This window comes from Chanos chanos, chromosome 12 (assembly GCF_902362185.1).
Source record: "Chanos chanos chromosome 12, fChaCha1.1, whole genome shotgun sequence".
In the NCBI taxonomy this organism is placed as follows: Eukaryota; Metazoa; Chordata; class Actinopteri; order Gonorynchiformes; family Chanidae; genus Chanos; species Chanos chanos.
Window position 1 is genome coordinate 15,845,009 of NC_044506.1, and position 21,241 is coordinate 15,866,249.

General features: G+C 41.4%; 2 protein-coding genes across 2 annotated transcripts in view; one reads left to right on the top strand and one right to left on the bottom strand.

The window, feature by feature from the left end:
* Positions 1 to 4,963, bottom strand: part of ppp1r9a (protein phosphatase 1, regulatory subunit 9A) — a 30,475-nt gene extending 25,512 nt beyond the window's left edge. The window contains exons 1-2 of the mRNA XM_030788522.1: positions 4,095 to 4,963; positions 3,596 to 4,061 (exon numbers count right to left, since the gene is read on the bottom strand). Of these exons, the coding sequence (XP_030644382.1) occupies positions 3,596 to 4,061; positions 4,095 to 4,963 (1,335 nt within the window). The remainder of the gene's footprint in view (positions 1 to 3,595; positions 4,062 to 4,094) is intronic.
* A 3,482-nt stretch (positions 4,964 to 8,445) lies between these two features.
* Positions 8,446 to 19,531, top strand: sgce (sarcoglycan, epsilon). The gene is made up of 11 exons (XM_030789212.1): positions 8,446 to 8,528; positions 12,455 to 12,586; positions 12,882 to 13,039; positions 13,441 to 13,513; positions 14,378 to 14,576; positions 15,727 to 15,889; positions 16,398 to 16,612; positions 17,358 to 17,384; positions 17,992 to 18,180; positions 18,834 to 18,877; positions 19,449 to 19,531. The coding sequence occupies exons 1-11, from the start codon at positions 8,492 to 8,494 to the stop codon at positions 19,463 to 19,465; spliced, it is 1,254 nt and encodes a 417-aa protein (XP_030645072.1). The 5' UTR covers positions 8,446 to 8,491; the 3' UTR covers positions 19,466 to 19,531.
* Positions 19,532 to 21,241: the final 1,710 nt, after the last annotated feature.

The window sequence follows — 21,241 nt, forward strand, 5'->3', positions numbered from 1 at the left end:
AGGTGAGGAATAATCTGTTAGCTGGGGTCATATCAGGCCACTGGATTGGCCGATTACGCTACAATGAAAAGAAAAAAAAAAATAGACACCAGCAAATTGTAACATGGATAAAAATATGGAATGGGCATTTAGCCACTAATTAAATGCCACGGTAATTCCCAGAAAAGCAGACACTATTGTGTTCTATGCTGATTAGATTTGATCCAAGTCTGCACGTCTGCGCTGAGTAAATCTCTCTCTCCTCTGCTCAGCAGGCAAGAGGATGCGTGTGTAGGAAACCGAGTGGACATCATGCCCGCCTCTGTATTATAATGACCGAATGGAGAGTGGGCTATGCAATTACAGAATAATTTTAGCACTCATTCAATTTCCCTGTGGTCTTTACCGATCCACTTAACTCTATTATGAAATCAAGATGTCACAACAGAGGTAGGCATTTCTCGGAGATGATGCAACGTTTCATTACAACTTCAAAAAGAAGCATTTGAGGGAGACGGAGAGGGGATGATGACAGGACAAAATCCACAGACGTTAAACACATATTCACTCACACACACACACACACACACACACACAAAGATACTTCACTGTGGCAGATTATACTCAGTCAACTTTGACTGCTATGTTTAATATGACTTGGCTGCCTGTTACTGTCACTCAAAAGCATTGATGTAAGAGCGAGAGCATTAAGGGCAACCAATAAACTTCCAACCCTCCGCTTCAAAACCCATACTTCATGTAAACCTATGATTTGTTCAATGACAGCCTTAACCACCTGAAGAAGAACATAAAGGCCATGTTTTTTTGGCAGAAAGGAAGCTAGTAATCGTTCCACTGGGTTCTAATGTAGCTGTTACAGATAAGGTTAAAATAGCCCTTCAGTATGTTTTGATGAGAGGTCTATGGGGACTATGACATAAGGCTTTCTTAAAAGATTGTAGCTATTACAGTTAACAGATGTGACAGGTACACCAAAAGCTGCTTTCCTCTCCCTTTCTTTCCTGTCCTCTCCTTCCAGTTTCCCTCCATCTGCTGAAGCAGTAAAGGAGAGAGGTGGCAGTGCACTTGGCCAGCCTCTGAACTGGACACTGTGTCCTCATTATCACAGCCAGTCTGAGACAGCGCTAGGGCTGATTGGGTCAAAGAGAAACGCAGAACCAAAGTCTAAGACATGCCCGGTGAGACAGATCAATGAGACTAATTCTAGTCAGCTCTACATATTCACACTCATTCCTTTTGCCCTAAAAGGAACACACGCTAATTCCCACGTCACTTGGTTGCTTATGAATGTAAGTCCAATCAAAATCATCATCATCATCTAAAAAGTATGACTTCTTTCACAAGCAATATGGAGTTTAGACAAAGCCCGGAGTTAATAAGCTTGTCTTCAGTCCTACATGATCCAATAAGAACGCTAGATTAATTCTGGTTTAAAAACTTCAATGTTGAAATGATTTATCCGCTTTAAGAGCCACTAAGAAATATTATAAAGTGGGAAAAGTGTTTCACAAAATTAATCCTGGACATTTTGTCTAAAGTTTTCGTTGTAGTATCCTCCTACAGGGTCAAGTCTGTCCCATGCTAGGTCAGTGTTGTGAAGGGATACATCTAACAGAATATCTTTGTCCCTTTCACCAGCCAGAACAAAAGACAGACCCTTGCTTGTTCACAGTTCTTTAGGGGGAGAAAAACATGGACTCCGTTTAATATTCCATATGATTAATGAGGCACAGTCAAGCTCTTGTCTGGGAAACAGATGCCAAGGGCTTTTTAACAATTCCGCCCCCGTCAACGGTTAACCCCGGGCTACACAATAGCAATTTGCAAAAGACTGACATTCACTGTGCACTCTACCTGTGCTACAGTCAAATTTTCAACAGCTTTTATACTCTGAAAATATCAGTCGGAAATGCGTGTAATGGACAAACGCTTTCAAACTGTCAGTAAATGTTGAATGTTCTCAGTACGACTTCCTCTAGTCTTTTTAATGGTCTAACGTCAGACTAGCACTCAGCATACCTCGTATTCCACGTACTGTGTAGCATTTATCACATTTAATGCTATACTGCACTGTGTATTTCCTTTATTGCATTGCAGGCTGCAGTATCCACTTTGAACGTGTCATTCATTGATAGCACGGAGCAAACTCTTTAGCATTTACTGTACAAACTCTATAACTTTACTGTAATTCTACACATCATTAAGATTAGCCTCACAAAGGCACTGGACATTTAGTAGCTTTGTGTCACATGGACTTCTCTCTGCAATACTGAGCTTGCAGGTATGGTATTTTACTAAATAACTGAATGCGCTTCTTTTGAGTCACACTCAGTCATGCTGTTTGTTGAATGAATAAATACGTGAACGATTTCACAGACGGTTCCACCGTATCATTATCAGTTACAACAAAAATGGTACTGGGCAACCGCAAAGACCTATATACCTGGTTTATAATTAGCCAGCTAATCTGAGCATTCAAATTGAGTGTAGCATTGGGATGTGATCTGATTTAGGAACTCTAAGAATATGAGACTTTGTGAGGGAAGAAAAAAAGGTAACTGGAGAAGTTGACCTTTTCCTCTGATGAAAGCCAGTACACAGTAACTCTCAGGAACTGATGTTGAATTGGATTAGCCACTCAAAACCACGTTTTCTCAATGAGAAACCCGGGCTCACTGTTCAGCACTACTTAAGCGTGTTAATAGGATTGATTGTGATGGGCAAACATTTGTTTGTTTGGTTTTTTTCTCTCTGAATTTCTACCAGGCCTCTGATTACTGCTGATAGATCAAGCGAACATGATGGCATTGCTCAAAATAGTGACTGATCAATGACACACACATAATTATCTTCATATTGATTTCCTACAAGAGGGTACATCAATGTTCATTTACATATGGATTGCACCTTGTGTATATAGTTCTGACTGTTCACCGGCTTCTGAAACCTCATCGAAAACTTTTTACCAAACAAACACAGCTATAGAGGAGCACAGTTCTGCTATTCTGCTCACACAATGGAAATGCTATAAATCTCCAAAGAAGGTAGAGAAGCTATTTCCACCCTTACTCATCATTTTTAGAAGAAAACAAACAGCATTTGCCTGCTCTCACACAAGAGCGTGACATTGGAATTAAATGTAAGAGAGGAACTGAAGGGTACACAGTGAGACTGCTCCAGGTCATGTCTGCACCGGTGTGAGAAGCGACTGGAAGCTAAAGCAAAACGGCTTGTGAGGCCACAGCTGTTTGTATGGACATTTTCCTTCAGGCCAGAATGAGACTTCCAATGTCACTTTAGGACACCCTTTGCTCATTATCTGAAATGCACTGCAATGAACAGGCAAGATGGTGACTCACTCTAGCTTTATTCTGGTCGAATCAATATACAGGCATTAATTCTCTCTATGGATTATCTTTATCTACAAATATTCATATGTTCAGAGGGTTCCAGAAAAAGCAGTGGCCAATCTACGCAAAATATCCACACCTAGAACTAAAAGTGACACCAAACACTATGCTGAGCACCGAAGTCTATATGTCAGAAGCGTACTGTAAGAACAGTGGTGAGAGCATCAAAACAAAGAGAAACTTACCGTCATTGGGGCAGTGCTGAATCGTATTTTCCGCTTAGGAGGAACATCCTCCTGCTCTTCCTCTGGTAAACCAGGAATCTCAGTGATCTCCGAGCCTGGGTCATAGTACACATCCTCATCTCCATACAAATCATCATCCAGGTCTGTGCAACTCTCTCCCCAGCCCTGGTAACAAGCATCTCCATCAGCGTTGAAAATAACCCTCTCATTTCCACAGTACTCCTCGTTAGGCTCCTCTGTTTGATCCTCAGTGATACGGTTGGACTCTTTTTTGTCATGCTCCTCGGCATCCTCCTGAACCTTTGTGGAGGTAGGATCACGTGCGCTCTCGGATGTTTTGTTAGAAACCAAAGTGTCGCTGACTCCGACAGATGCTGTGCAAACTCCAGTAGCCTCTGTGGAAGTCACTGTTCCTTCCTGCTTCTGTTTACTGGGCCCATCGACCTCCTCTGTCGTCCAGGTATCCCTCTGTGCACCCTCTCCCACCCCCTCCCCTGACAGCTCAGTCTTCTCCTGGGCTTTATTCTTGTCAGCTGACCTTCCCTGGTCAGCAGCCTCTGAAAGAGGACTTGGACTGAGAAGATCCTCTGAAGATGAGGAAACGGGTAGGGTGTGCTTGCCTCCAACACGTGTTCTATAGACACCCTGTGATGGTGACTGACGAGCACTTGCATCATCCTCACTTGCCTCACCATGTCTGTGAAAGCCATCTGGTGAATAAAGAGTTCTGCCACCTCCATAGCCCCTCCTGACAGGGGCTCCAAAGCCCTGCTGTTGATGGTCTATATTCTCAAATACAGCACTCAGCTGGCTCACTGTGGGTGAAGAAGCTTCTGTCCTGGAACAAAGGCTGTCCAGGGAGTCTGTGCTCCCCCTATTGGACCGTGCCCCTCTCCAGTCATCCAAATGCTCATGTGAACCTCTCTTGTCTTTACCATAAGAGTATACAGGTGACTGTGACGTGTCCCTGGAGCTTTGCTCAAAAAGCTTCCTTGTCTCAGAAAACTTGCTGGTCCGTTCCCCAGTACCATGCTGAAGCTTGATCACAGAACCATCCGTTCTGTTGATGAAGTTGGTTGGCTTGGTTAGCTTCTGCGGGGAAGTCTCATCTCTCGTTCGGGTTTTGTTGGAGCCTGCATTCTCACTCCCCATCTGCATGAACATATCTTTGATCCGGCTGACGTGGGCACCGTACTGTCGGCCCCGAGGCTGCCTGACCCGTTCTGGGTCCTGGAGCTTGGGGTCACCATCTTGTCTGGGCTGGTCAAAGGCCTTCTTGAGGGCTTGGAACTCTGCTCTGTAGGCGTTCCGGTGTGGAGAGGCACTCCTCAGCGTGGTCCGCTCTGCTGAGGCCTCCGTCTTCAGCATCTTAGCCTCTACGACGGAGGAAGTTGTTTTTTCAAAGGTATTGTGACATCACTGTTCTCTCTTTTTTTTAGTGTAATATCACATTTTGTTAAGGAGAAGGCAAAGAATCCTGGAAGCAAGAGAGAAACATCTGTTACAGTTGCTCTTGTGTTTGGTTGGTTGGTTGTTTTTTTAAAGCATCATTTTGTGTACAATATGGCAGGACGAGTTATCAACTGCTTCTTAGTGCAAAACAATTCATTTACTGCACTCCAACTGCAGGTCTTGAGAAAAGCGTTTATTTTTTGTATACTATAAAAATAACTAAGTTCTGAGAACTACGTGTATAGCTTACGTTGATGGTTTGAACAAGCTCTTTTTTATTATTGCAATGGAAGATAGTATCCCTAACTTACAATTCTACACATCTTACTACTCCACACCACACTTCATAAACACAACGGTAACACGAGCTACAAAGCATCTCTCAGAAAGATGAGTTTTCGGTGCGATGACGCCTTGATGCGATTTTGACGTGCAAATATCTCTGTGTGACTCATAGACCAACACCCATAGTCTAAATTACAGATATACTGCGTAAAATGTATGGCAACATTTCATTTACACACACAGCGCAATTAAATTCACCTGTAAATATTATATCAGAGAATATTATGCGTGTAGGGAGTACACATACACTGAGTACATAAGAATCAACTGCAATAGCAATTATATTGAGAGGAAGCGTACTAACAACAAAAGGACAAAAAATTACCTTGCGTTGCATTGTTGTGCAAAGCACAAATACACAGATAACGTTAACGGATAACAGCAGCGACGTCAACCAGCTGGATGCCGAGATGTCAAACTACTACATTCAATAAAGGCGGTATTTCAAATGAAATTAAAACAGGCAACGTGTCAACACTGGTGCTGCAATCTATTTGCGGGCGAACATGAGCTTGAACTTTGAAATAAACGACAACAAACAACAAAACTGCGACACGCAACGTCATGTGCTTAAGCTTAAGCGCGATGCACTATGTACATCTATACGCACATCGCCCGTTAGGGCAAGTGACAGCTCCATCCACAAACCCTTGTTGATCAATTTCCTAAACGTGTACTCTCTATGTTCTCAACCGCAGGTCAAATTGCGATAGCAATACTAACTGCTTTTACCATGCCTGATAAAAAAGAAAAAAAAAACCCAGAAGTAACTATTGCTCAACTCCGTAGTTGATGCTAATGCTTAACAACAAAAGAGTCACTTACATCCTTTGCTGAGTTCAAAATTGATTCTGTGTGAAAAAATCTCACGTAGCAATATTTCCTTCCTAAAAATAGAGAATCCCTTTTGTGCTCGACGTCTGTTCTCTTGTAAACAACATTTTCCTCCCAGGCCACTAATATTCCTCTGGCAGAGCTGAAGTGGGTAGCCTCACCATCCAACAGCGACAATTTGACATATAAGCCGGGGTCTAACACACCGATAGACAACGCCATTGCGGGCAATGGGTAAAACTGCCACTCGCACAACAGGGGTGTTGACATAAAACAGCATTCGTTATTTCTCACTGAAAATTAAATGTGCAAAACAGAAAAGCAGGTTGAATTATTATACTATGCTTACCTTATGACAACACTCCATGGCGCATCCGTAAAACTATTTTGCAATAATTTCATCCAAGTGACATGTGTTCAACCTAATTTTCCGAATGGTTCGTTCCAATAAACTGTACGGTGGGGGCTGTATCAAACTGCAGTCTAGCAAAAATACCAGCACAATAACTGAAGTACCTCAATATTATGCAAAATATTGACCACGTGGAAAAGAGGCTGATTTTCCTACAACGTGTTAAATTATAATTTGTCACATTTTATAGCATATAGCCATACATTGTAATTTCACGGTGAAAGAAACGGGATGTTCTTTGTTAGAGCCAAGACCTACTTTTAAATTATTTTGGTAAGATCCTATAGCCCATGTATTGCATTTTTATGCACATTTGCCAGACTTGCTTGGAAGTTTATGCAGTATGGAAAAAAGCACAAACTGATGGCAGTAATTTTAGAGAAAACTTTGCCTGTGGCTAAAGTGGCATGTGATGGGGTACGCTATGAAAGAGAGCTTTGTCGAATTATGTCAGAGCTTCGGTCCTAGGGTCTCACAAGACTTTGTTCTAACGCAGTACATACACACCTGACTCAACCCAACGGTTCATGAGGCCTTGAAGCCCCTGATTAACTAAGTCAGATTATAAGCTTTTTTGTTTGCTTGTTTATGTTTTCTTTTTCGTTTAGAGTAAATGCTTTGCGGGTCCTCAGGACATGAATTATGAAACTTTGAATTTTATAGTATTTATAAACTAAAGAAATTGTATATTGACATCTAATTTAAAAGTAGCAATGTGTGCTAAATGTAGCAATGTGTCTATATTTATATCACTGGAAGTTACATTACACTAAACCCTGAACACTGTTTACTTTTTTATTTTGAACCAAGGTGTTACAACACCGATTGCTTGGTGTATATATAAAGGCTAGCCAGAGCGTGTATGTGTGATAATCATCATGATAACATGACAAAACATGAGAGTAAGATGAATTTCACGATATTCGGGGTTCCCTCATTATTCATGACACACGAGTCATATTTCCATCCCACCACAAACATTACTTTGTAAGGTCTGAGGCTGTTGCTTAGCAACCTAAAAATAATCTTGGGGTGAGATTAGGTCTGCTTGACGATGCGAAGTACAATGCAGTTTTCTTATTTACCTTCAGTCTGATTTCCATAGGCTAATGAAGTGTTTGAACCTCATATATGGGGGTAGCTTTACACAGGTCCCGCTTAGGGACTGTCCAGTTGTGAAGCTTTGTCCACGGATGCACTTTGCATGGCCATCTGTCTATCTAGCCTCTCCACGGGGGGTTGAATACATTTCAATGGACCTGATCTCATTGTCCGCTTTAAGACTAAGCGTATGGCCTGGGACGCTTGAAGGAGGGTTTATGGGGACCTGAGAATATAAAAGCTTACTTAAAAAAAAAAGGAGCTCGCTGCGAGTAACACGTTTTTTTACGTATCCGATGGATCCGAACGCCATATTTTAATGTGTCCAAACCAGTTATTACTTTTCAAATGAAAATGACAGAATGTATGTAACTAATATACATCAGGATTGTTCTATTTACGAGGGAGAAATGCGCACATGATGTGCTTTTGTAAAAAGGGCGTCATTCAAATTAACTGACAAACAGTTATCATGACTTGAGTCTGAATTAAGGACTTATGGCGGTGCCTAAAAATCCATTTTCTTGTATTTCTCTATAAATAGGGCTTCTGATATGTATTTTCCAACATCGGCGCCAGATGTTCCAACCTATGCTCCAACCAACCAGCGAGCATGTAGCTAGCTCCTACAGTCCATTGGGAGGGGACAGTGGTGGGTGGAAATCTTCAAGGGGGATGCTTATGGCTGTCAAATGCCATGGTCCATCAACGATGAACAAATCTGTAATGTAATCTTCTATCTTGAATAAGCCATGGACTTCGTTGGTGTTTTCGTGTGGCTTTCGGTTGGTACGTATCGATTTAAAATAACTATATTCACTACCAAAACAGGCAGCGCTCATACAATTTGCCCCAATAATAGCCAGCTGCTAACTGACCAGCAGTATACGGTAGCTTTCGGGCTAACCAGTTATCCTCTCAAAACATATTAGCAAGCGAGAAGCTAGCTTGCCATTTCCTTCTGCAGCGACGAATTAACCAAATACCCATTTGTAATGGGCATGCATGACACCTTGTAAATGCTATGTTTTTTCCTGATATTTAGAGATTCAAAGCAAGACAATATTTTTTACATCCAACAACCCGTATGATCATCACTTTAGCGTTAAGCGTTTTTTCATCAATTAACATTCTTTGACGTTTTCATTTGTAAATGGCAGCAAGCTAGCGAAAACGTCTGCAAATATTTGTTTCACTTGTAAAACGGTGTTGTTTTGTCGATAACAATAGACTACGCTTGAACAGCTAGACCCATAGCGTTATTTTTTTATATTCGTTGATATAGCCAAATTCCATGAATATAGCATGCCCTAACTCCGAAGCAAATTTTTATGCATAGTCGGAACGTGATCACGTGATGGTTGCTCTTTTTCTGTGTTTGTTGTAACAAAAAGCTTCCGTTGCATATTCTGAGGATGCAAGGCAAGGCGTGTTTCAGAGATATAGACACATCCAGCATGTACACGACTTAAAATACAGGTCCAGCGGTGAGTGAGAGTGCGAATCTTAACGTTGCGTGTGAACCCGTCCCTTTAATAACGGTGACAAACAGCCATGTCTAAAGCTTCTTACCGTGCAACGCTTACGTACTTTGATTAACTCCCCGCTGTGCCGTGACACTTTTCTGTATCTGCTACACAATACCAGCGCAACCTTACAGGAATAACTGTTGCATGGGTCTGAGATAAGAGTGCAGACAGTAACACTTCACATGTTGGCACCAGTTCTCAGATGCTTTTGAATGGATATACTGCACACAGTCCACTAGTGTATTTGCGACTGAGACCTAAAGACTGCACTGTGGTGCGTTTTTATCTATACACAGTAGATTCAATCCTCTCTGATACAGACCCAAGCGTACAGTGTAGTGAAATGTGATTAGAGCAAGGCCAGAGAAAATGTAATAATTGAAAATTAAAACGAAGCAAAATAAACAAGCAAAAAGGCAGTGCTTCTCAGAGTTTTTTTTAGATTATTTAAGGGTCATACCTATGGAAATGTATTTTACCTCAATCTGGAGTTGTGTGTATGTGTTCTGGAGAAAGCTGGTATGTTCTCTGCACCTTCGACCTGCCGCTGTCTGTTGCCTCGTCATGGCACACAGACACAGCTCAGTAAGGCAGTTTCACTTCCCATGAGCACTTTGAACAGAAGGAGACTCAAGACTGGAAGCCCACAATTCCCAGAAGTCTGTGCTGTATTTATTTATTAATTTTTATCTTTTTAAAATGAGTAGTAAAGCACATGAATTCCCCCTGACTGGAAAAGAGAAATCATTCCAGGTTCTGATTGGACAGTTTGGGAGAATGTCTCCGCCTCTTCCACTAAAAGGACAGGCCTTTTCCCTTATTGTGCATAGTGTATAATTCAACGATCGGGCCTGCCCAAGGTCGGCCCATAAAAGCATAAACCAGGATTAACCATTTTTGCTGCTGGGCCTGGCCTGTAATCTGCATGGCAAGCAAAGGTGTGCATATTTGTGTGTGTGTGTGTGTGTGTGTGTGTGTGTGTGTGTACTTTTACGGGTATGTTTGTGCATGGGTGTTTGTGTGTGTGTATGGGTATATATGTGTGTTCATGCACTCTCACATTAGCTACTGGTCTAGGGTTTGACATTAACCACTAATTGGTGATCCATTGGTAAAAGGGTGGAGCTCATCACCTTGAGCTGGCCTTGGGCACAGACAGCAAGACATGGGCCGGACTGTATTATTGCATCTACTTTCTCGCTTAGGTAGCAAGAGCTCTGTTTGAGTTACAGACTTAGCGGGTGGCAGATTTTAAACAGGGAGGACCATCTGCTCTCTCGGTATTCCCATCACACATCTGTATGTTGGCTGCCGGACCTCAGAGACAGGGAAAATGAAAATCAATACCGACCTGACCTTGGTTATGCTGGCCATTTGTGGGTTGCTCGACTAATAATGAAAGTCATTTAGCAGTTCTATTTTTTCCCTTTCCATACAGAGAGTGCCAGTGTTTGAATTCTGTAGAGGAATCTACGAATAGTTTTAATAAAAAGTTCCCTTAATTTATTTTGTAAACAGTGTAGATCAGTTTCTTTGTGCATGCACAGAAAATGAAAATCGTTTTGTGGGTGCATAGAAATTAAAAATCAGTTCCTGATGCTGGTCATAAGCATTACTTATTAGGGTTTTTTCAAGCAATCAGTTTCAAGTAGTCAGGCATGAAACATAATTTCATATTTCATGGTCACATGTGCTTTACTGTTATTGCAATTCATGTCTTTTACATTCTCAGTTATGGCCATGCAGCAGGGGCAGTTATTCTTGAATTAGCAGCAGTCTGCTGACACTAAGCCGAGCTGATATCACCACGAGGAATCTGCACAGAGACATGGGAGCCGTATGTCTTGCATATCTCTAATGGAGATCAATGTGTCCGTTTGTTAGATCTGTCATCTCAGAGGAAGGCAGCTGAATTCTTAGCCCCAAACTATAACACTGTCAGTGGTGGGGATTTTTGATTGCTGTGTCATTAGAGATCTCTCTCGGACGTATATGCTTTGTTGTTTTGGTTAAGATCTCAACACATAAAAAAAAAAAAATCACTGCGCTTTCTCAGATCCTTTGTATGTATGTGTGTGTGTGTGTGAGAACAACACAGTTGAGCTCATAGCATCTGTGTGAACCTAATCCACCTTCATGCCTAATCCCTTGCTATGTTTTAACCGTGTGAACCCCTGGTGCATTTGACTCCTTTATAGATGAACATCAAGATATGTAAGGTAAGATGATGACGATGATGACAAAGATCATAAGTGTTAAGATACAGTTTCCCTGTTACAGTGCTCTCTGGTCTCAGCAGAGATGCCTTTTGAGCTGTGTATCTTGAGGCAAAAAGAGAAAACAGTAACCACTGCAGCTTTTTTTCCTAACATAGTCCATGCTGAATAAACATTAGACTCCCACCCACTAGTTGGACGAAACGAAAAAAGATAATCTTACTGGCAGCAGAAACCAGAGAAGAGTTAAAGAAGGCTCGCAGAGGAAGAGGACTCGATCCATTGCAAGCAGCACCTCTGGTGCAATCTTAATTAACTCATTTGGAGGAACTTCCATTTTATTCTGAAGGGTTTCTTGAATAAGCAGTGGGCTTGCATGTCTTTTTAATGAGCTGGCTATAAAGTGCACATTTAGTCTTGGCATGCAGTGGGAGTGTGTGAGGTTGGGAGGAACAGCGGCTCTGGAATGTGTGTGGAGACTGTGACTCATCGCCCTTTTGCCCACAACGATTTGATGCTGTGTTTCTTATATCGCACAACACACTTATGCTCAGATGCATGGTTTTGGATTAGGTTACCGCTTAAGCAGAGTAAAACATGACATTTACATCTACATTTATTTACATCTACATTTATTTTAACAGACACTATCGTCCAAAGCGACTTCCAAGACTAGCAGAATGCAAGCCAAAACCGAGTCGTTGCATAAAAGATAAAATACCACAAAGTCCTTTCAGTGTGAGCCAGTGAACGTTTCTATAGCTTAACCTTAAAATAATCTACAAGCCTTACATAGGTTTGAAGTTCGTAACACTAAACCATTTTTGGACGGCGAGATTTTTTTATCCCGTGGAGCCGTTTCGCCTCACGTCCCTGCAGCTGTTTCTGTTTCAGCCCAGCAAAAGCTGAATTAAAATTGGCCCCCATGCTCGGCCTCAGATAATGACCTTTTTCTCCTTAATGTCTCCAGTGGTCACCATCCTCTCCAGGTCGCACGCAGACCGCAACGTTTACCCTTCAGCCGGCGTGCTGTTTGTCCACGTGCTAGAGAGAGAGTATTTTAAAGGGGAGTTTCCACCCTTCCCCCCCTATTCGAAGTCAGGTATGCTCACTCCATTCATGTTTCACCAGTATGACGCCGTCATTAGATCTAGTATATGCGCATGAGCTTTTCCAGTGTAATGTTTGAGCTCTGGCAAGACGTAATTTGTTTTCTAAGAGAGAAATCTGGTGGTGTCTGATTTATCTGCAAAATAGAATTCTTGAGAGACACTCTACTGTCATGGAATAAGTCGTTAAAATGGAATTAAAAAATGGGCATGTTTATTGTTTTATGGAACTTATTTGAAAGAATGAGTGGGCCATTGCTTATGTTTATTTTGTCGTTTTTGACACAGGTGATGCCAGCAACGACCCGATCACCTTTAATACTAACCTGCGGGGATATCCCGACAGGCCAGGGTGGCTGCGATACATCCAGAGAACCCCGCACAGTGACGGAGTCCTCTATGGCTCCCCGACATCAGAGCACGTTGGCAAGCCGACGGTCATTGAGGTGAACGTTGTTTTGGAATGGCGAATCCTCTTTCTTTCAAGCACGAGTTCTGTCAGAGGACTACCCTTAAAAGTATAGACAGTTGATGTATTAACAGACCATAATCTATGACTGTCCATTAACATCAGTTTCACTTTGTTGATTGAAGCATTTCATAAGCCCGTAATATCGAAGGAGTGGTGTTATGGAGTACAGTTGAATTCCAGTGGTACCGTTCCTAGAGATTTTGCTCTACCGTGTGTGTTTTTCCATAGACTTAAGGTTCACTGAGGGATTTATGTCCAGTTCTTACTTTCACTAACTGGTTGCCACAGCAATGCCTGTAGTCCAAATGTCTCCTCTGTGCTATGCGTATAAGCTTCTCTGATCTGGGCTTAAACTCTCACCCTTGTGCATTGCAGATTACAGCCTATAACAGACGCACTTTTGAAACTGCCAGGCACAACTTGGTCATAAACATCATGTCTACAGAAGGTAAGAGCCAATGGAATGCTCACTGCTGAACATAGCCAGTCGCAGCAGCCTACACAGGCAGTTGTTCAGTGAGAAACTCCAAAGTTGATTTATTAACCAGATGATCTGAACTTTTAGATGGTATACAGTTTTATATGGAATTATAGAATGAAATGTTTGTTGGAATGTTTAATGTATTAAAAAAAAAAACGTTATCTGAGAGCTTGTGTGAGGAAACATTTAAATACTTTTTATTTAGCTAAAAGCTATTCACGGAAATCAGTCAAATCACTGCAAAAATTGCTAGTTAGGTTCCAAACTCTTTAGGGCATAAACCTCTTGCAATCCATCGGTTTATAAGTCAATACAGCAATTATCTATCAAATATTTCTCTCGTCAAGAAAAAAAAGCTCAAAATTCCTTGATGAGTATGTGAAATATACAATAGTTAGTCTAAAATATTTTAATTTTAACCTTTGTCCACAGCTCTATGTTTTTAACTTGTTTAGTTTGGCCAGCTTTTTCTGCACACCTGTGACCTCACTGTTTTGTCATAGGCCATCATTTTTACACCAGAGCTTTCATAATACCACTCTTTAGTCATTTCATATAAAAACACAAGACGTTTATCGTTTATTTAATAGAGAGAATGATAACATAAAGCCTCTGTATTCTGAAGGGAGCACTCATCATGTGTTGGTATGGTTCATAATCAGCTTTGGAATGAAAAGTGAAAACAGCCCTTTATACATTTAAACCACAATGTAATATCCTCTTTATGCTTCCATCTCTGTGTCTAAAAGGCCAGTACAAAAGCAGACTCTGACTTAACAAGCATAAAATGCCTAGTCTGTAATTACAATCCTTTGTGTCTGACTTTGGCAGAGTTCCCACTGCCATATCAGGCAGAGTTCTACATCAAAAACATGAATGTGGAGGAGATGCTGGCCAGCGAGGTGCTGGGAGACTTCCTGGGAGCTGTGAAAAACGTGTGGCAGCCCGAGAGGCTGAATGCCATTAACATTACGTCCGCGCTGGACCGCGGCGGCCGAGTCCCGCTGCCCATCAACGACATGAAGGAAGGGTGTGTGTCCAACTCTCTAAACCCTCGCCACGAGCAAAACAGCGCACGCTATTGCTAGAGATAAATGCCATCCCTGTTTTATAGCTTCACTGACACGGTGAATTATAATTTCATGCTCGTGAGAACTGCGTTTTGCATGTGGTTCCCAGAAGTTTGCTTTAGTTTCCTTTACTCAAAGTAATTTTAAGCTTATCATCTGAAGAAAATCAGCCAAAGAGTCCTTCTGCTGCAGCCTTGTTTTTGAGGAAACAAAATACAGAAAATATGATATCTTAGGCATAATTACAGAAAATCTCAAAATGAATCAGTATTTTCTAACACGCAGACTACATTTGTAAATAATTGTGCTGCAGTAGTGAATAAACAGCCTTGCATATACATACATAGTGTAGGACCATCACTTGAGAGAGAAATACACTCATTAGTGAAGTTACGGTGAACGTACATTAACCTGAGCGTAGCCAATACGACACACTGACTGCATATACCGCTTTAGAGGAATTCCCCAATGTATTAGTGTAAGCTGTTTATGAAATATTCATACCCTCGTTTTGGAAGATGAAAGGCTGCAGAAAAAGACGGTATGATCTCAGCAGGAGGTTAATGTATAGTCCTCTACAGTGGCCCTAAAACACGAGAAAAGACAGAGCGAAGACTTTATTAGCTGCATATGTCGTTTATAAATGATTGTGTTTTTACATCTGTGGAGTTTTTTTTGGATTTGTTCCATTAAAGGGGAGCCACCGAGCAGGCTTGTTCTTTTTTGGACGCCGTATTGGGGTGTAGTCCAGGGTAGAATGTCATGTTGCCACACCATAGAAACTCGGGCTAAAGTGCCTCGCTTAAGGGCACAGCAGCAGCAGCAGCAATCAAGAGACTTCAGACTCTGCTGCCCTCTTGAGATTAAAACCAGCTGTCCTGCTTGGGATTCACATGAATTACTCCTGGTGTGGACCCCCTATCTGTCGTTACCTTTACCTTACACTGCCCTCCCATAGCTAGTGTCTGTGCTCCACGAATGATCCAGGGCCGGTTTCAGACCTGTATGTGTGCTGGGTGAGGCGTGTGAGCGGGTGAGTTTCATGCCCAAATCCCTGGGACAGTTTTAGGTGTAGATAGCTGATAGATTCTAATGGCATGCTGTCCACAGGGTGTATGTGATGGTTGGAGCAGATGTACAGTTCTCCTCTTGCCTGCGGGAGGTGGAGACGCCTCAGAACCAGCTGCGCTGCAGTCAGGAGATGGAGCCAGTCATCAGCTGTGACAAGAAGTTCAGGGCACAGTTCCACATTGACTGGTGTAAAATCTCTCTGGTGAGAGCAACAGTCTGTCCCTCTTTACTCTCCACATTTTATAAAGCTCAAAATCTTAAAGCCTTACAGCTCAAAACATCAACTGTCAAGACACAAATCACTTGAACAAAAACAAATGATTGTTGTGTTGTTTTTTTTTTGTTGTTGTTCTTTATCGTTTGAAATGTTGTAAGACTGGTATTTGGGAACTTTAACTTACATTCAGTTAAACAAGAATAGAATGCATTGTATGTGCAAACACACCCAGGAAAATCTGACTCATGGTTATCAACCCTTTTTTTCCAATGTGATATTACATTTTGTAATATAATATTCCATTTGACAAATGCCACAGGAATAAGGACTGGATTTGATCACTGTGTATTTTACGCGGAGTCTACAGTAGATCAGTATCTTCAGGCCTTCATGAAGAGCTTGTCTAGTTGTGTCTCTGATGTGTGAGCAGATTGTTGTGATCCCTGCTGAGATTAATCTTCTTCTCTTTCTCCGTCCGTCCTCTGCCTGTCAGGTGGACATCACTAAGGTGGCGCCGGTGCACAGTCACAGGCCCGACCCGGGCACCGGCGTGCTGCCCGACATCGGGGAGTACGACCCGCCCGCCGAGTCTCTGAAAAGTAGGGACTATTTTGCTGATTTCCTGATCACGCTGGCGGTGCCCTCCGCTGTCGCCCTCGTCCTCTTCATCATCCTCGGCTACTCTATGTGCTGTCGACGGGAAGGGGTGTAAGTGCCTCTCACTGAAAGAGACACATTTTCCCACACAGTTCACTAAATCGGGGTGTACGCAAACAGAAGCACACAAAGCTTCAACCGAGTTCCCTCTACTGCTTCAATGGCGCTGAAGCCACTCAATTTATATTTGTCTGTACACCACAGATGTAGGGTGTACAGGGCGTATGGATAAAAAGAGTGTAACAGATTAAGATGTAAGGGACTGAATAATGAAAATTGGGGTATCTGTAACTATTTAAGACGGAAAGATTCCCAAGGATCTCTGTATTCACCTGTAGCTTGTGTAAAGGAGGAGTAAGCCAGGCCTATGCTGATAGGGTTCAGTCCCTTCCCAAAAAGCAGCTTATCATTCTCATCAAACATCCAGTTTTATGGTCTCTGTGTGTCTGTTGACTCATTTATACGGGTGCACCAAGTCCAAGGGTTTCATCGTCTTTCATACACAGACGTCATCTCAATGGATACATTCCACCTTCGGTACCAGCCGTATATGAACATTCGACCACCGCGTCCTCTCCAAATCCCTCTGCCCCCCTTTTAAACCATCAGATCAATCACAAGCTGGAGCAGAAAGCCACACCCTCCCCTGTCCCTCTGTGTGTCCATGCCTCCCACCCAACCCCCCCCCCCCCTTCCCTCTCCACTCCGCCCGACTCGCTCTCTCCATTCGCTTTTGTGTGGTTGTCGTCAACTATTAATATTAGTATTTAATTCAGTCATTTTGTTTTGTTTCTAGGGAAAAAAGAAACATGCAAACACCAGAGTAAGTGTTTCTTCTCCTGTGGTTTTTGCCTTCCTTTCTCCTGATTTACCGTTTTTTTTTTTTTTTCTTTTCTTCAGATTAGCTTATTGTTCCTTCGGTTTCTTTGCCTCTTCACCCTTTTTTTTTTTTTTTTCTCTTGGGTTCTCTCAGTCTTCCTTCATGTTGACATTGTCATATCCATTTCAATCATTCATTAAGTCTATTTTGTGAGTCTGCATTGTCATTGGTTGGACAGCTGCTTTACAAGGATAGGGATGTGGTCCACTGGCCTGCTAGTCAGCACAGAGATTATACTTTTCATATGAACTGCTGGATTTGTGTTCGGGGTAAAGAAAAGATGTGGAAAGTGAAGAAAAAGAAAAAGAAAAAAGCATTTGTTATACGTTTTTTCTAACCATAGCTTACACAAACAAATGTAAATGAGACAAGACAGATTTTTAAAACACTGGTTCTTGCTTGAAACTGTTCAGGATTGAATGTAATTTGATTAAATCTCCTTCTGTTTTTAGTGTTGTTGAGCATGTACATATAAAGTGCGTTGAGTGTGTGGTTTTGTGGTGACTGCTGGTGTTTACAGTCGTTCAGTGGTCCTCTCTATATCTCCCAGCATTCAGCTGGTCCATCACAGCTCCATCCAGAAGTCCACTAAGGAACTCCGTAACATGTCCAAGAACCGAGAGATCTCCTGGCCTCTCTCCACCCTGCCCGTCTTTCACCCCGTGAGCGGTGAGGTCGTGCCACCCATCCACCCTGATAACTATGAAACCACCAGCATGCCTCTCATGCAGACACAAACGTAAGTCCAACAAACTGTCCTCTCTTCCAACTGGGGGTCAAAGAGCAAAGGCAGGCCTAGGTCGCTATCATTCAATGCGTCTCTGCTCCTATCTCTAATACTCATATGTGACTGCATGTTCTTTATTCTTGCCTTTAAAAGGAGGTGAATTGGCCCAAGTATGGTTTGACAGTTGGGAGAATTGAAGATGTATTGGGTGTGTTTTCAGTGAACTAGATCATATGCGTGTAGAGCTCAAAGGCAGAGATGTTTTAAACAGTAATGTAGATCAGCCATATAAGTGAAGACCAAAGTAAGGATTGTTTTATAGCCTGAAGAACGTAGATAACACAGGGAGATAGATAAATGGTGAAGAAATAAGAAAGTAGGTTACTAGATTATTGTTTGTTTTCTTCAGATTCTGTCACGATACTCTGAATGACATGGTTTGAACCCATTTATGACTTAGTGAAGGCTTAAGAGATGATTTTTAAACAACCCAAACCATTTAGCTTTAGTATTATAAACAAAAACTTTAAGATATGATTGACCTGAAAACAATACATACAGAGGGGGATATGGCAGATGTGGTCTTCTAATCAACACAGCAGGCAGTACGGTTGACCCAATATTAAAGTAGAGATAAATAAATCTGTGTTGTTTTTTCTCGGCAGAAATCTTCAAAATCAAATTCAAATACCACAGCAACAGCCCTCGGGTAAGTCCAGCCTACATGTGATTATGAAGGGGACTCAAGCTATGAACAGTGGTAGTGCATTGCATTATTAAGTCCATTAGCTTTCTGTCTGCTGGACCGCTGATGCTGAATTGTATATAAACAGTTATTAAGAATTGTGGGCTATACACCTCCTCTAGACATTCTGTGCAAGGCAATTTTAACAGCCATTATCTCAGTGGAAAACATTTCTCTTTCAACTTGTCCTTTTTAAATCATTCTAACCCTCTAAAGAGCCGAGTACTGTGTACTGCCTTTACACTGTCCTTTTTCTTAGCACATTAGTCTGTCTTTTAGAGTCCATTGAGAAAAGCCCTTCATTATGGTGTGGTACACCCCAGTGTCTGTACTAAAGAACTGCACTTAGTTCACGTTTCAGCTCTGTCTAACTCAGCATTTTGTTCATTCATTTACTGCTAACAAAAGGAGACAATTATTGTATGTCAACGTTTCGAAGGCTAGAGGCAAGTATAAAATGACCCGTCTATTTTTTTTGTGTCAGGATAACGTCGCCTGTCTTGTGTAATTTGGTTGTGTTTGTGGTCTGTTGCAGGTAAATGGTATTCCTGAGGAGAGGAAGGTGGCCGAAGCACTTAACTTGTAATAAACTCTTTTAAAGTATTAAGCCTGTTTTTGGAACCATGCAATTCACATGTCCACACTGTGCCAATGTGCATGATCTAGCAGTAGCTACAATGCTGAAAGCCCCTGTGTTCCTGTGCAGATATGTGTGAGAAAAATGGACAGATGTGTAAATACCACAAGAGCTAGAACAACAGTTATGATAGCTATATTAAAAAAGGAATATTTTAAAACGTTTTTGTTACAATCAATTGAACTGTTCTTATGTAACATGATGAGAAATATCATTTTTGTGTGTTTGTACTTGCTTTGGGTAAGAGTCTGACCTTTTCGAGAAGGAAGCATATTTATGATGAATTCAGCACATTCTCATGTTGTCGTCTCTGATGACGTGTAACTAATTACTCTTTGTTTGAATTGTGTCAGTAAAACTCTTGTTTCGCCAAGGACTGTCCTCTCTCTATCTTCGAACCTCATGAGTGTGTGTGGATGTGTGTTTTACAGAAACCTTCTATGTACGCCCTCAAAACTCGTATAGTAAGATGGATCATGACGACAAAACACTACCATCTACACACATTTCTAAGTCAGCATTTATCATTAACAATGAATGCACAACAGAATAAAGATGTTTCTGAATAAAAATGGGTCGATTTCACATTTTTAACATATAACAAAAGTATTTACATGTTACCTCGATTGAGGCCGAGGGGTCTGAACTGTTTCTTTAAATATGAACGAGTCCAACTGTACAAAACATACTTTTCTGATTTATGCACACAGCATCATGTGCTTAAAAAGTCCACAAAGTCCAAACATTTACAACAAAAGAATTGATCGCTTCATTTTGATACAGACTGTAAATCGTCCAAATCCATTCAATGCATTGTAGGTAATCAGTCTCTTAGCAGCTGTTCAAAATCATTGTTGTTAAAACATCGTAAATTACAGAGGATCATGTTTGTTTTTCAAATGGGTAATACCTTCCTATAATGGAAGAAGATGCCACAGACATATCTGCGTTGTCAGGAAAAGACCACTCTTTTAACAAGAGGCAATTAAGCAGAGCTTTTTAAGACCAAATATCCTAATAAATGAGACCAGATTAGTTGTAAATGTCACTTCAACACACTGGATGATGGCCAGTGTGACTGAAGCAGCTACATTAGGTTTCGTGGGAAGAAAAAAAAAAAAAGGACTATGAAGTACCCAGTAAGCAATCTCTTCACAGCACATCAAAAAAAAAAAGCCACGTTAAGAGAATGAACTAAAGCTGAATGAATGTAACATTCAAACAAACTCCTAAATTGTTCCTTTAAACATCTGTACATCCACTCAAGCAAGAAACTTGACACACAAGTTGTTGTCAATCTTCCACAGAACTGCTAAGGATCAAAACAGATTTTAGATGTTGATGAGACTGTTAGGATCTGAGGTGATTCTGAATATTAAATCTTATAAAATGTGAGGTATTTATCATGAAGAGACTGAATGTGTATGTTCTATAAAATCTGAATGGTGCCATTATTAGCTGGCTAGATATACACTGGTTATCAGACTCAGCTGTTCGAATGAAGCTGGAAACAAAGTAGATCCTAAGGGCTTTCATACGTCCTGCCCTTACAACCTGATTTTCCCGGTATGTTTATCCATGTCTTAGAAAGTCAACAGGTCTTTTGGCATTGAACAGCTGGTTCTTCTGGCTGTCAGTCTTAATATTACTGCTTGTGAAATTCTTGACATATGAGGAAAAATGTCACCCAT